We start from the raw sequence: 14,006 nt of genomic DNA, 5'->3' as shown, positions 1-14,006 counted from the left end.
AAAAATCGTAGAGGGAGACCAAGAGATGAATACACTAAGCAGATTCAGAAGGATGTAGGTTGCAGTAAGTACTGGGAGATGAAGAAGCGTGCACAGGATAGAGTAGCATGGAGAGCTGCATCAAACCAGTCTCAGGACTGAAGACCACAACAACAACAACAACACCTGTACATTCACATTTTGTCACCTGCTATAACCTTCTTTAGAAATTCTGGGCTGTTGTCAATTTCTTTCAGCAATTCCTGAGCGATAACTTAGTATTCCTTATTGACAGGACAACCATAAGGCAGCAGCTCATGCTGGACTGTCCCATAGTAATCGAGGTTCTCAAATTTTTTTCGGTCTTGGCTCTCGAGACAGTTACCATTGGGACAATCAGGCCTTGGTTTCTACTTCATACCTGTACATTCACATTTTGTCACCTGCTATAACCTTCTTTAGAAATTCTGGGCTGTTGTCAATTTCTTTCAGCAATTCCTGAGCGATGTCTATTTGACATCGCTTCTGGTCGAAATAAAACAATTCAGAACAAACTTCACTGCTACACAATTCATGCCCAAAACGTCTGAAAAAGTTGCTTGGCATGAGCCAAAGGATTTCCTGACATCATCAGTAATCTCTCTGATGGTGATTCAGCACTTTTCCAGGACCATTCTCTCTATTTCTTCCACACTGTTGTCAGAAATTGATGTGCTAGGGCATCCAGGGCAGTCATCTCAGTCTCTTTGAAATGTTTATAACACTCATAAGCTCTTGTCTTAATCACAGTAGATTCAACAAAAGCCACAGTCAACATTTCAAATGTGATGGTGCACTTGATTCCATTTTTAAAGAAATTTCTTTGATATATCTTCTTCGAAAGTACAAATTCCCAGAACAGTCAAAAACATTTATAACCTTGTTCAAACAAATTTCGGGCTTGCAGCCGGTCATCGTTCAATACTTTGCATTATATTTCAACTGGGCACCTGCCAGTCATCTTCAGGTGAGCTGTCGCAGACTGGCGAAAACGTCGTCCGTTCCGCAATATATAGCGTACTGTAACTATTCTGCGCATGCGTCGAAAACTTGATAGATGAACCACACTGCCCGCTGGCAGCGCCCTCGCTGGTGGAATAGCGGAACTCAGTCGCCCTCTGCGTTGCTGTTTGCCAAGGCTGTCGACGCACTCTGTCGCCTTCGATTTGGTGGTGGTGGTGGTGGTGGTGGTGGTGGTGATGGTGGTGGTGGTGGTGGTTAGTGTTTAACGTCATTAGAGACGGAGCACAAGCTCGGGTTAGGGAAGGATTGGGAAGGAAATCGGCCGTGCCCTTTCAAAGGAACCATCCCGGCATTTGCCTGAAACGATTTAGGGAAATCACGGAAAACCTAAATCAGGATGGCTGGAGACGGGATTGAACCGTCGTCCTCCCGAATGCGAGTCCAGTGTGCTAACCACTGCGCCACCTCGCTCGGTGTCTTCGATTTGAGCAAATCGTGGAGATGATGGGATTCCATGCACTGTCCAGCTGGTAGCCGCTGTCACGGTTTAACAGATTTTCTGCCAGTCATGTATCTACGGATTCTTTAATAATGGAGTCCCAGAAAGACATTGCTGTGGACAAAATCATTGTTTTCTCATACTCTATTGAATATCCAGTAGAAATACAATGTTCTGCAATAGCAGACTTGCTTGGCTGCAGAAGGCGGGTGTAACGTTGATGTTCAGTGCAGCGTTCTTTCACGGTGCGTGTGGTTTGACCTATGTAATCCGTACCACATTGGCATGGTATCTAGTAAATTCCGGCCTTTCATAGTAACAGATTGTTCTTAACTGATCCAACAAGGTCCGCAATCTTCGATGGTGGGCAGAAAACCACTTTTACCTGAAATTTTCGGAGGATTCTCGCTATTTTAAACAAAGTGTTGCCAACGAAAGGAAGAAAAGTTAAAGATTGTTCCGTCATGTTCTCCTCTTTATTCACTTCCTGCTTCTTAGTTTTAACTGTTAGTGCCCTGTTAATCTGCCGGATGGAATACCTATTTTCGCTGAATACTGTCTTTAGATGGGCAAGTTCTTGAGGTAAGCTATCCAGATCTGAGACAGTATGAGCTCTATGAACAAGTGTTTTAAGCAAACTCATGGTTTGCGTTGGGTGATGGCAAGACCATACATCTTATCTACCTAAGTGACTCTACCTATAAGAGGATTGATTACGATCCTACAGGACGTGTGCAACGGAAAACTTCAGCACTATTAAATTCCTCCTCCTTACCGCAAGAGACCATCAAGAGGTTAAGACCACATGGTTGTGTACCTCCAAGACTGTATGGCCTTCCAAAGGTTCATAAAGAGGGTCTTCCGCTGCGTCCAATAGTGAGCAACATTGGAGCTCCTACATATGATTTAGCTAAACATCTCGCTTCCTTACTGAGACCTTTTGTAGGCAAGTGCCCACATCACAAACGAAACTCAGCTGATTTTATCAATAGACTGGGGGCTCTTCGTCTTAGCAGTGTGGACCTTCTAGTAAGTTTTGATGTGGTCTCACTTTTTACAAAAGTTCCTCTTGCGGATTCTTTGACACTGATTAGTAACATGTTTCCTGTTGATATCACTGCTTTGTTCAGGCACGCTCTTTCCTCAATTTATTTTATGTTTAATCAAGAATATTTTGAACAGACTGACGGTGTTGCCGTGGGTAGCCCCCCGTCTCCTTTGGTGGCCAACCTTTTTATGGAGGATTTTGAAGAGAGAGCACTTGGATCAGCTGCCCTGAAACCAACAGTTTTTTGGTGGTATGTGGACGACAATTTCATAGTGTGGCCTCATGAAGAAGATAAATTAATGGAGTTTCTATATCACCTCAACTCCATTCATAGCAACATCCGGTTCACCATGGAAATAAAGAAAGATGGTTGTTTGCCTTTCTTGGATGTCCTGGTTCGAAGGAAGAATGATGGTTCTCTAGGGAATTCAGTTTACCAGAATCCAACTCATACTGATTTGTACCTGCAAGCATCAAGTTGCCATCACCCATCGCAAACCATGAGTTTGCTTAAAACACTTGTTCATAGAGCTCATACTGTCTCAGATCTAGATAGCTTACCTCAAGAACTCGCCCATCTAAAGACAGTATTCAGCGAAAATGGGCATTCCATCCGACAGATTAACAGGGCACTAACAGTTAAAACTAAGAAGCAGGAAGTGAATAAAGAGGAGAACATGACGGAACAATCTTTAGCTTTTCTTCCTTTCGTTGGCAACACTTCGTTTAAAATAACAAGAATCCTCCGAAAATTTCAGTTAAAAGTGGTTTTCTGCCCACCATCGAAGATTGCGGACCTTGTGGGATCAGTTAAGGACAATCTATTACTACAAAAGGCCGGAATTTACTAGATACCATGCCAATGTGGTACGGCTTACATAGGTCAAACCACACGCACCATGAAAGAACGCTGCACTGAACATCAACGTTACACCCGCCTTCTGCAGCCAAGCAAGTCCGCTATTGCAGAACGTTGTATTTCTACTGGACATTCAATGGAGTATGAGAAAACAATGATTTTGTCCACAGCAACGTCTTTCTGGGACTCCATTATTAAAGAATCCGTAGAAACATAACTGGCAGAAAATCTGTTAAACCGTGACAGCGGCTACCAGCTGGACAGTGCATGGAATCCCATCATCTCCACTATTTGCTCAAATCGAAGACGACAGAGTGCGTTGACGGCCGTGGCAAACAGCAACGCAGAGGGCGACTGAGTTCCGCTATTCCACCAGCGAGGGCGCTGCCAGCGGGCAGTGTGGTTCATCTATCAAGTTTTCGACGCATGCGCAGAATAGTTACAGTACGCTATATATTGCGGAACGGACGACGTTTTCGCCAGTCTGCGACGGCTCACCTGAAGATGACTGGCAAGTGCCCAGGTGAAATATCATGCGAAGTATTGAACTACGACTGGCTGCAAGCCTGAAATTTGTTTGAACAGTCAATTCGCCAGGAAAATTTTAAAATTCACGTGTATAACATTGTTGACTGTCAACAATAAACTAAATATTCAAAACAGCTGAAAATGCAAAGATATATCAAGTACACATGTACCAACAAAATGAAAAAAATTGAAAATCAGTTGTATAAAAGCCTGTGAAATTAAAAAATTCAATTTCCTTTTTGATCACATCTTGTATAGTGGGTGGCATTCTGGTTGGTATCCCACTGCTTTCTGGGGCATTTCCAGACACCTGGAATCTCATTAACATGAGTACAACTGTCCTCAGTGATGAGCCCCACTTTGAACTGAGCCCTGATGATCAGAGAAGACATGTCTGGAGATGCCCCAGATAGCAGTGGGATAGCAAACTCACTGTCACCCGCCATACGGCCTGACAACCTAGAGTTACGGCCGCAGGTGCAATTTCTTTTCATAGCAGGACCCCTTTGGTTGTCATCTGTGGTACCTTTACAGCACAGTGGTATGCTGACGATATTCTACACCTGTTTTGTTGCCCTACATGACACATTATCCTAGATTTACATTTCAGCAAGCTTATCACTGCTCGCGCACAGCGAGAGTTTCTACCGCTTGTCTTCATGCTTGCCAATCGCTACCTAGGCCAGCAGTGTTGCCAGATCTCTCCCCAATTGAGAAAATTTGGAGCATTATGGGCAGGACCACACCATTTCAACAGAAATTGGCATGATATTCCTCAGGAAGGCATCCAACAACTCTATTAATCAAGGCCAAGCCAAATAACTGCTTGCATTAGGTCCAGATGTGGATCAATGTGTTATTGACTTTCTTGAACAAAACCTTGCAAGGTTCACAGAAGAGTTTCTGTGAAGTTTGGGAGGTAGGAGATGAGATTTTGGCAGAATTAAAGCTGTGAGGATGGGTTGTGAGTCATGCTTGGGTAGCTCAGTTGGTAGAGCACTTGCCTGCAAAAGGCAAAGGCCCCGAGTTCGAGTCTCAGTCCGGCACACAATTTTAATCTGCCAGGAAGTTTGATATGTATGATGTTTCTGGACAATGAAAGCAGACACAATGACATGCTTGTAGTAAGTCCTGACTGCAGCTGATGGTCACTGGACAGTGGGTGCTAACAGATCCACATCTGCTGCAGTGCTCCAAGATAGAGGCAATACTGTAGACAAAACATTATTATTCATTCTGGCCAATCAAATAACATGGTGGTTAGTCCATGCTGTCATGACAAATTTCAGTACAACTGTTATATAAATCCATAACTGTCATAGTAGTATGCCTTGTGTAACCTGAAATGTCTTGGCATGGCTAACCAACTTCCATGAGACTGCTCATTCTGCTCTGTTTGAATTCACTCACAAGATTATGTTGTGTTCTTTGATTCTGACGATGAGTACTGGCATTAGTTTTCATGAGTCCACTTTGATGACTGATCAGTGAATGAGTTCAATGTAATGCTGAACTTCCTGGCTGCACAATAGAGAGAGCTGGTAGTGAGATGTAGGAATCTGGAAACTACTTCATCTGCTATGTTTTCAGCTCCCACAAATAATTTTTTTTTCACTTTTTCATTTTATATCTAATGCAGTTACACACATAATTTGTTCAGGAAAATATGAAATAATCGTTATTTATTTGAAATTTCATTTAAATTTATGGTTCAACTGTTTATATTTATGTTGCTTATTATAATGATGCAATTACTTTTACTAAAAGTCTGAGTAATTGAAAGTTATGGCTAATTAAAGCTATGATAATGTCATATAATTGGAAAACATTTTGAGCTAATGGGCAGTGTTGGAGATATTGTTAACACTCATTCAAAAGCAGCTGTTCCAAACATTTCATTAAGTTATCAGAAACTAATTAACTTATGAAATAATTGACATTAATAGTTCGAATTCTCATAACTTTGACTGCCTATTTTGCTTTAATGCCTACAAGATTCTGAACATTGACAACATTTTCTGAACCAGACAAAACCTCTCACTAATTAATTCAGTCCATAACAAAGATTTTGAATAATTTAGGTTCATAAAAGATTGATTTTAAGATGGATGTCATACTCTTGAGTAGGGAATTTCAGACTATGGAAGCATAACAATGTTCCATACATTTTTATGATTTACTAACCTGAAATGTGTTTCATAAACCAGATAATAGTAAAGTCTTAAGAGTCAATGTGAAACAGTAAAATCCAACCTCGTCACTTTTCAAAATGTTAAGCAAATTCAGATGTCACATCACATTCTGCCTCCTGTCTTGAAGTAATCACCCCTTCCCTGAAATTGGCAGTCTGTGACTGGTGAAAAATGGGCAACATCTCTAGGTCTACATGTCATAAGTCTGTGGCTGATAATCATGAGGGAGATCTATGCACAGAAAGTCACATCCAGCTAGCATGATGCTCACATCTCTGTGTCGATTAAAGTGAAAGTCGACGAAAAGCAATGGATAACATCTCTATGTCGCATAATGTCAGAGTCTCAATTGGGCAAGTGAACATGCAACACGTATGTTGGTTACAGGAAAAGTTTGCAAACAGCTAGCACTCTGATAACAGAACTACGTTGGTTAGAGACCCAGGCTAAATGTACTTTGACATCATCCATGTGACATCTATGTATCATATTTGTAACCTCATGGTGTTAATGTTCAATTACTATTACCTACTGGACAGTGTAATTAATTTCAGTGACTGTACAGCAAATTATATCATGTGCACTATTAATTGCATACTTCTGTCACTGTATATTATGCCATTGCAAAGTTCAACAAATATTATGGCTCTGATAAATGATTGAATTAATTCTCTCTTGGATATGTTTACGAAGGAAGAGATGTGTGCCCCTTTAGCTGTTTAAACTGTGATCTGTAAAACTGGAACTGGACATCAAAAATATTATAATGAGAATGAAGTGGTAGGGGCCACTTTTAAAGTTCACTTATTGTGTGGTCTACATCATTTGGCACTACTCTTTTTAGGATCATTTTTCAGCATATTATTCCAGAATGTTGAGATATGAGACTTCAAGATACGAGGGCATTTCGAAAAGTAAAGATACAATGGCTCGCAGTCCTTAAATAGAACATTTATTTAGAAAACATCAGTTACATCTTATTAACTGGATTATTTGTTATTTTTTGACATAATCATCCTCGTTATCCAAACATTTGTTAAGTTGGCGCACAAGTTTTTGTATCCCACAGTCAGTCATAGAAGGTTGCCGCCTGTTGTCGGAACCACATTTCAACTTCATCTTTGATCTCTTCATCGCCATGGAATGATTTTCCACCAAGATGTGACTTCAGGTAACGAAAGGCATGGAAGTCGGTGGGCACAAGGTCCGGGCTGTATGGCGGATGGTCCAATACGTCCCATTTGAATTGTTTGAGTAGTGCTTTGGTTATCAGCGCTGTGTGAGGCCGAGCATTGTCATGAAGCAAGAGGACTCCACTTGCCAGCATTCCCCTGCATTTATTTTGAATTGCCCTTCAAAGACGTTTCAAAGTCTGTCAATATGCAGCAGCATTAATTGTTGTTCCAGGAGGCATAAATTCCAACAGAAAAATGCATTGTCTGTCCCAAAAAACAGAAGCCATGATTTCCTTCGCTGAAATCAACGTTTTGCATTTCTTGGCTTTTGGTGAATTCGAATGGCGCCATTGCATTGATTGTTGCTTGGATTCAGGTGTATGGTGATAAACCCACATCTCATCACCTGTCAGAATGTGATCAAGGAACTCATCACCTGCTTCAGCATAGCATGTGAGGAAGTCAAGTGCAAAGCCCATTCTTTTCTTTTTGTGTTCTTCTGTTAACAGTTTTGGAACCCAGCGCGCACACAATTTCCTGTACCCTAACTTGACAGTCACAACATCATAAAGAGTTGTCATTGACATGTCCAGTGTGATCTGATGCTATTCTTTCAATGTGAGACGTCCATTCGCATGAATTGCTTCCTGTGTTCTCCGAAGAAGGGCATCAAACATCACAGATGACTGACCTGTTCTTTGTTCGTCATGAACATCGGTTCTACCTTCAGAGAAATGATGACACCATTACGTTACATTTTGTTGATTCATAATGTTCCCATAAACAGAAACAATTTCTTTGTGAATATCTGCTGGTCGCTGACCTTTTGCATGAAGAAAATGTATGACAGAGCGCACTTCGCATTTGGCGGGATTCTGAAATGACGCAGCCATTTTAAACACAACCCACTCCAACCAGAAGCAACGTTGAACTGCCGAACGACCGCAAGGAGAAAGCTAACGGTTCAAGGTTAACACCAGTGTTGCCAACTTGCTCAGCAAAACTCTTCTGTTCCTCTGGCGTACGGTGTATCTTTACTTTCCGAAATACCCTCGTACATGGAAGTGAGTGCATCAACATGTACGGGGTACTTCACACAGGGGTTGTGGGTGTAGGTGTGTGTCAGCGTTCTGCATTCTTAAATCACTTATTGCTGGTACACTATTCTATAAATAACCTGAGTTTGGATTCATTTGGGGCATTTTTTTTTTTTTGGTGTTAACTCTTCCACATACATTAGCAAAACAAAAGTTTACAGCAGCATAAGAAACAGATTAATGCAAGGAAAAAGGCGAAGAAAGTACTTAAATTGAAAACATATTCAAAGAAAAGTAATTGGTCCACACTGTACAAATACCTTAAAACTAATTTATAAATAAATACTACAAATATTGAAAGTACATACATACCATCAGCAGAGCCAATGCAACTTGAAACAGAGTTTCTACTCCTTGTAATAGGAAAACATCTAAAATATGGAAAACAAAATATAGTGGAAACCTAGCTGTAAAAACAGTTAGGAACCACTGAGAGGCAAACATGTGTGACTCTACACCTTTCTCAGTAAAATGCTGCCACAATTTCGGTAACTGCTCCTGAAAACGTTTGAAAACATGTTTTAGTGGAGTTTGAAAGCATGAATCAAGATTTATTGTAAAAACTAGTGTCTGCTACACACAATATCAGAGGTTGACTTACATATTTACAACTAGAGCAAATGAACATCCAACTCGGTAGTTTTCAAAATTAAATGTATAGAATTCTAACTTTCTGAAGAATGCCACCGAGACTAGTATAAAACCAAAAGCTTTGCAACATTTTCTGTCCATCTGCTAACTACAGATGTGCAAGGATTTTATTGCTCTACTTCACACAAATGAAGATTGTTGTGACTTGTCGATCTTTCAAAGTGCCGCCACACAGTTACGCGCATCCTCTAAATGTGGCGCTGTCTGCCAACCATGCAGCAGCAGCGCCACCTAAGCGGCCAGCCAGCCAGCAGCCAGCCAGCCAGCGGCCGCTAGACTCGGACTCAGTTATGACTTGACTGGTAAAGTGTGCACACGTCTTACTTTGTTTACGCGATCTGTGACTTTCATGTATTGTGTCTTCCTTGAAATATATTTGTTCAACTTGAAGTTATAACAATTGGTGATGAGGTAGTGAATTTTCTTTCTCATCGTTGACCCACAAGTTTCCATGGCTACTTTAGAGCAACTCTTGCATGGTCTCATAGAACAGCAAACGCTTCTCACAACTGCGATTCGTGAATTCATCTCGGCATCCAATGCGGGGTGTCTCTCGTCATTGTCTCTACCTCCTTTTCCTCCTTATGATGAGACTGCGGAAGACTGGTCTGATTACGAAAAACGTCTTCTACAGCACTTCTTGGCATTTCATGTCACGGACCAAACATGTAAGTCTCTGTTCCTTTCATGGATTTCACCTCAAATGTATTGGTTGATGTCACAATTGGCTCCTTTGAAAGATCCTGCGTCTTTGTCCTTCGCTGAAATATGCTCACTTCTGTCCGTCTATTTTCAAAAGCATACGCATGTGGTAGCCTCTCGTGTTGCCTTTTATCGTTGTCAAAAACAACCGAATCAATCCTATGCCGCTTGGGCTGCTGAACTTAACGGCCTCAGTCGAAAGTGTCAATTTGTTACTGGAGTTAACAAAGAATCCTAAGCCGATTCCATGGTACAGGATGCTATTATCCTGTCGGCGCCCAACAAATAAGTTAGGCAACGTGCCCTCATCGACTCTAGATGAAGTGCTATCCATCGCCCAGTCTTTTGAAATTTCTCGTGCTGCGGGAGCGCAAATAGAGGCATGGGGCGACGTCGGGGAAGTACAACCTCTGTGCGCTGTTGACAAAGCGCGCGGCGTGTCCCTGCCAGCCGACGTGGCCGCAGTACGCTCCCAAGCGCAGCCTCGGCCTAACCGTAAACACACCTCTAAGAAACTGTAGCAAACCCCACAGCGACTTCCTTCCTGTCCGTGGTGTTTTACGAAACATTCAGGAGAAGATTGTCCACAACGTTGGGCCATGTGTCACAGATGAAAAAAAAAAGGGTCATCTGTCATCTGTTTGCAAATCCGACCACATACCTGATGTTCATGAACATGACGCTGATTCTGCTTCTGTGTTGTCTGTCAATTGTACTTCTTCCCTTTCAGGGAAGTTATTCCTCACTGTCCAAATACTTGGTCGGGATGTTCGTATGCTGGTGGATACTGGTTCTGCTGCCACTATCATCAATTTTCAGACGTATCTTCAGTTGGGTTCTCCAATCCTGTTACCTGTCACTAGGCAATTACGGACTTACAATAAACAGAAGATTTCTCTCTTGGGACAATTTGATGCTGCGGTATCTTACAAATCTGTTGTTCGCACTGTTCCCATATTTGTGGTCGACCATAGTAACGCGGAGAATCTTTTTGGTTTCGATGCCTTTCGTGTTTTTGGGTTCTCCATATATGACTCTGTCAATATCGTCTCTGATGCTATTCCTTATGCTCAATTAGATTCCTTGTCGATGGCATTTTCGTCCCTTTTTTCTCCTGGGTTAGGCCGTGCAAACGAATTTGAAGCTCTTATCATGCCCAAACCCATTGCTCGGCCAAAGTTTTTTCAGGCTCGGTCCATTCCTGTGGCCCTTCGTGATCGGGTCAAACAGGAGCTGGATCGTCTCACTGCTTCAGGGGTCCAGCTTCCTGTCACTTCAAGTGAGTGGTCCTCTCCTGTCTTTGTCGTGGCTAAGCCAAATGGTGATATTCGTCTCTGTGGCAATTTCAAATCCACTGTAAATGCTCAATGCCTCATCAACACTTATCCTATACCTCGACCTGAAGAATTGTTCACTAAACTTGGTGGAGGCCACTATTTTTCTAAACTTGACCTGTCAGAAGCTTACCATCAACTTCCTCTCGACACTGCTTCCCGGCAGTTTCTGGTCCTTAACACGCCTTTTCGCCTCTATCAATACCAACGATTGCCATTAGGGGTTGCCAGTGCCTCTGCTCTCTTTCAGCGATTCTTGGAACAATTATTGCTCACTGTCCCTGGGTGTATAAATTACATGGACAACATTGTTGTCACTGGCTCCACTACTGAAGAACATCTTCAGAATCTCCACACACTTTTTCATGTCATAAATCAAAATTTTTTCAGTCATATATCACGTACTTGGGGTTTCAACTCTCTCGGGATGGTATTCGTCCGCTTCAGCAAACTGTCGCTGTGATCGATGCCCTTCCTCACCCTACATGTGTTAAGGAACTGCAGGCCTTCTTGGGGAAAATAGCATACTATCACAGGTTTTTACCGTCTGCTGCTTCGGTGGCTCAGCCATTGCATCGCCTGTTGCATAAAAACATGCCTTTTCACTGGTCCGCGTCATGCGATGCGGCTTTCCAGAAATTGAAGACTATGCTGAAACCGGCCCCGTGCCTGGCTACTCATCCAACCTGGCCAACATCTTGTTCTTGCCACGGCCGTCTCTCAATACGGGGTTGGTGCAGTCCTTGTGCACCATTTTTCTGACAGTTCTGAACAACCCATTGCTTATGCCTCCAAAACGCTCACGGATGCCCAACAAAAGTATTCTCAAACTGAAAAAGAAGCTTTGGCCATTATTTATGCTCTTCATAAGTTTGGTGTTTTTCTCTATGGATCCAAATTTCATCTTGTTACAGATCACAAACCACTTGTTTCCTTGTTTCATCCATCAACGTCACTTCCCAACAAGGCTGCACACCGCCTCCAGCGTTGGTCTCTTTACTTGTCTCGTTTCAATTGTGAGATTCATTTCCGGCCGACGGCTCAACATGCGAATGCTGATGCACTGTCTCGCCTTCCCATGGGTCCTGATCTGGCTTTCGATAGGGACGAACTTTTGTGTTTCCACCTGGATGTTGCTGAGCAGTAGGTTGTGGACGGGTTCCCCATCACCGGGGACCTGCTGGCGGCTGCTACGGGTTCTGACCCTACCCTCTCCCGGGTTTTACGCTGTATTCAGAATGGTTGGCCAGATCGTCCATCCGCTAAGACTTCTGATCCGTTGCAGAACTACTACACTTTGCATTACCACCTCACGGCTAGGGATGGTGTTATCCTCCTTTCCACCGAAAATGCTTCGCCGCGTGTTGTGGTACTGCGTCTTTGCGTGCTTCGGTCTTCCGCCTCCTTCAAGGGCACTGGGGTATCTCTCGCACAAAATCTCTGGTGCGCCGTCATGTGTACTGGCCTGGCATCGACTCTGAAATCGCACACATGGTCGCTGCCTGCAGCCCTTGTGCGTCACAGGCCGCCGCCTCGAAGTCATCTTTGTCACCGTGGCCTTCGCCTGAGAAGCCCTGGGAGCGTATTCATGCTGACTTCGTGGGACCTTTTTAGGTACTTATTGGCTTCTCGTTATTGACACCTACTCTAACTTTCCTTTCATTGTCCGTTGCACATTGCCTACCACCGCGGCAACCACCAATGTTCTGGCTCGCATTTTCTCTTTGGAAGGCCTTCCCTCTACTCTTGTTACTGATAATGGTCCGCAATTTGCCTCTTCCGATTTTGCGGATTTTTGTGCCTGTCATGGCGTCATGCACGTCACGGCCCCTCCGTTCCATCCACAGTCCAACGGTGAGGCTGAACGACTGGTCTGCACATTTAAGGCTCACATGAGAAAACTCCTGACTTCTTCTGCTGCTGATGATGCGCTTCTCCAATTTCTGGCTTCTTACTGTTTCACCCCCATGGGCGACCACAGCCCAGCTGAGTTCTTACATGGCCGACCGCCCCGCATGCTACTTCATCTTCTGTGGCCTTCCACCTTACAGCCGTGGGTGCCTTCACTTGGCCGACACCTGTATGAAATCCAGATGGACGCGGGTGTTGCAGTGCGTCATTCGGACCAGCTTGGGCCTCGTGTGCCGGCAACACCTGTTCCGGATGGCGCTACACCACCTTCGGCTCTACCTGACGCTCGGGATCCTGGAATCTCTCATTACTCACAACGCAGTCCTCTCAGCATCATATCGGTGCCGGCACAAGAACTGACGCCAACAGGAGACGTGCCCATGCAGGAACCAGATGACCATCATCTGTCGGAGCAACTCTACTCGCCTCCTCCTCCTACGGACGCAGACACATCGCCCATGTCTCCTGTTATAACAACCGGACTTGCTGCAACGGGCAGATTGGCGCACGCAGCCCCAGCAGATTCGACCCCCACGTCTCCTGTCATCTCGACCCGTTATCATCGGGGACACTGCCGTCCGTACGGTAAGCCTCCTCCTCGAGACTTTACGGCCAGTCAAACAACACCTATGGACGTTAGCAATCTACAGGGCACCTCCATCAAGACCTGTGCAAAAACTTCAAAGGGGGGAAAAGTGTTGTGACTCACCAATCTTTCAAAGTGCCGCCGCGCAGTTATGCGTATCCTCTACATGCGGTGCTGTCTGCCAGCCATGCAGCAGCAGCGCGACCTAAGCGGCCAGCTAGCCAGCAGCCGCTAGACTCGGACTCAGTTATGATTTGACTTTTAAAGTGTGCACACGCCTTACTTTGTTTACTCGACCTGTGACTTTCATGTATAGCATCGTCCTTGAATTATACTTGTTCAACTTGAAGTTATAACAAAGATAACCATCATTTTGAACAGGTTTTGTGCTGTAGTATCTGCTCACCCCAGGTATGAAAAGAGATTTATCCAAAACCCTTGTT

The 14,006-nt window shown here is 43.7% G+C and overlaps 1 protein-coding gene across 4 annotated transcripts in view; it reads right to left on the bottom strand.

The window, feature by feature from the left end:
- The window catches only part of LOC126248802 (rab GTPase-activating protein 1-like), a 185,686-nt gene that overhangs the window by 52,031 nt on the left and 119,649 nt on the right, over positions 1–14,006 (bottom strand). For all 4 annotated transcript variants that reach the window (XM_049950193.1, XM_049950196.1, XM_049950195.1 and 1 more), the window contains one exon: positions 8,692–8,877. In XM_049950193.1, coding sequence (XP_049806150.1) covers positions 8,692–8,877 — 186 coding nt within the window. The remainder of the gene's footprint in view (positions 1–8,691; positions 8,878–14,006) is intronic.

This window comes from Schistocerca nitens, chromosome 3, assembly GCF_023898315.1.
Source record: "Schistocerca nitens isolate TAMUIC-IGC-003100 chromosome 3, iqSchNite1.1, whole genome shotgun sequence".
In the NCBI taxonomy this organism is placed as follows: Eukaryota; Metazoa; Arthropoda; class Insecta; order Orthoptera; family Acrididae; genus Schistocerca; species Schistocerca nitens.
This window is presented reverse-complemented; position numbering and strand designations above follow the sequence as displayed.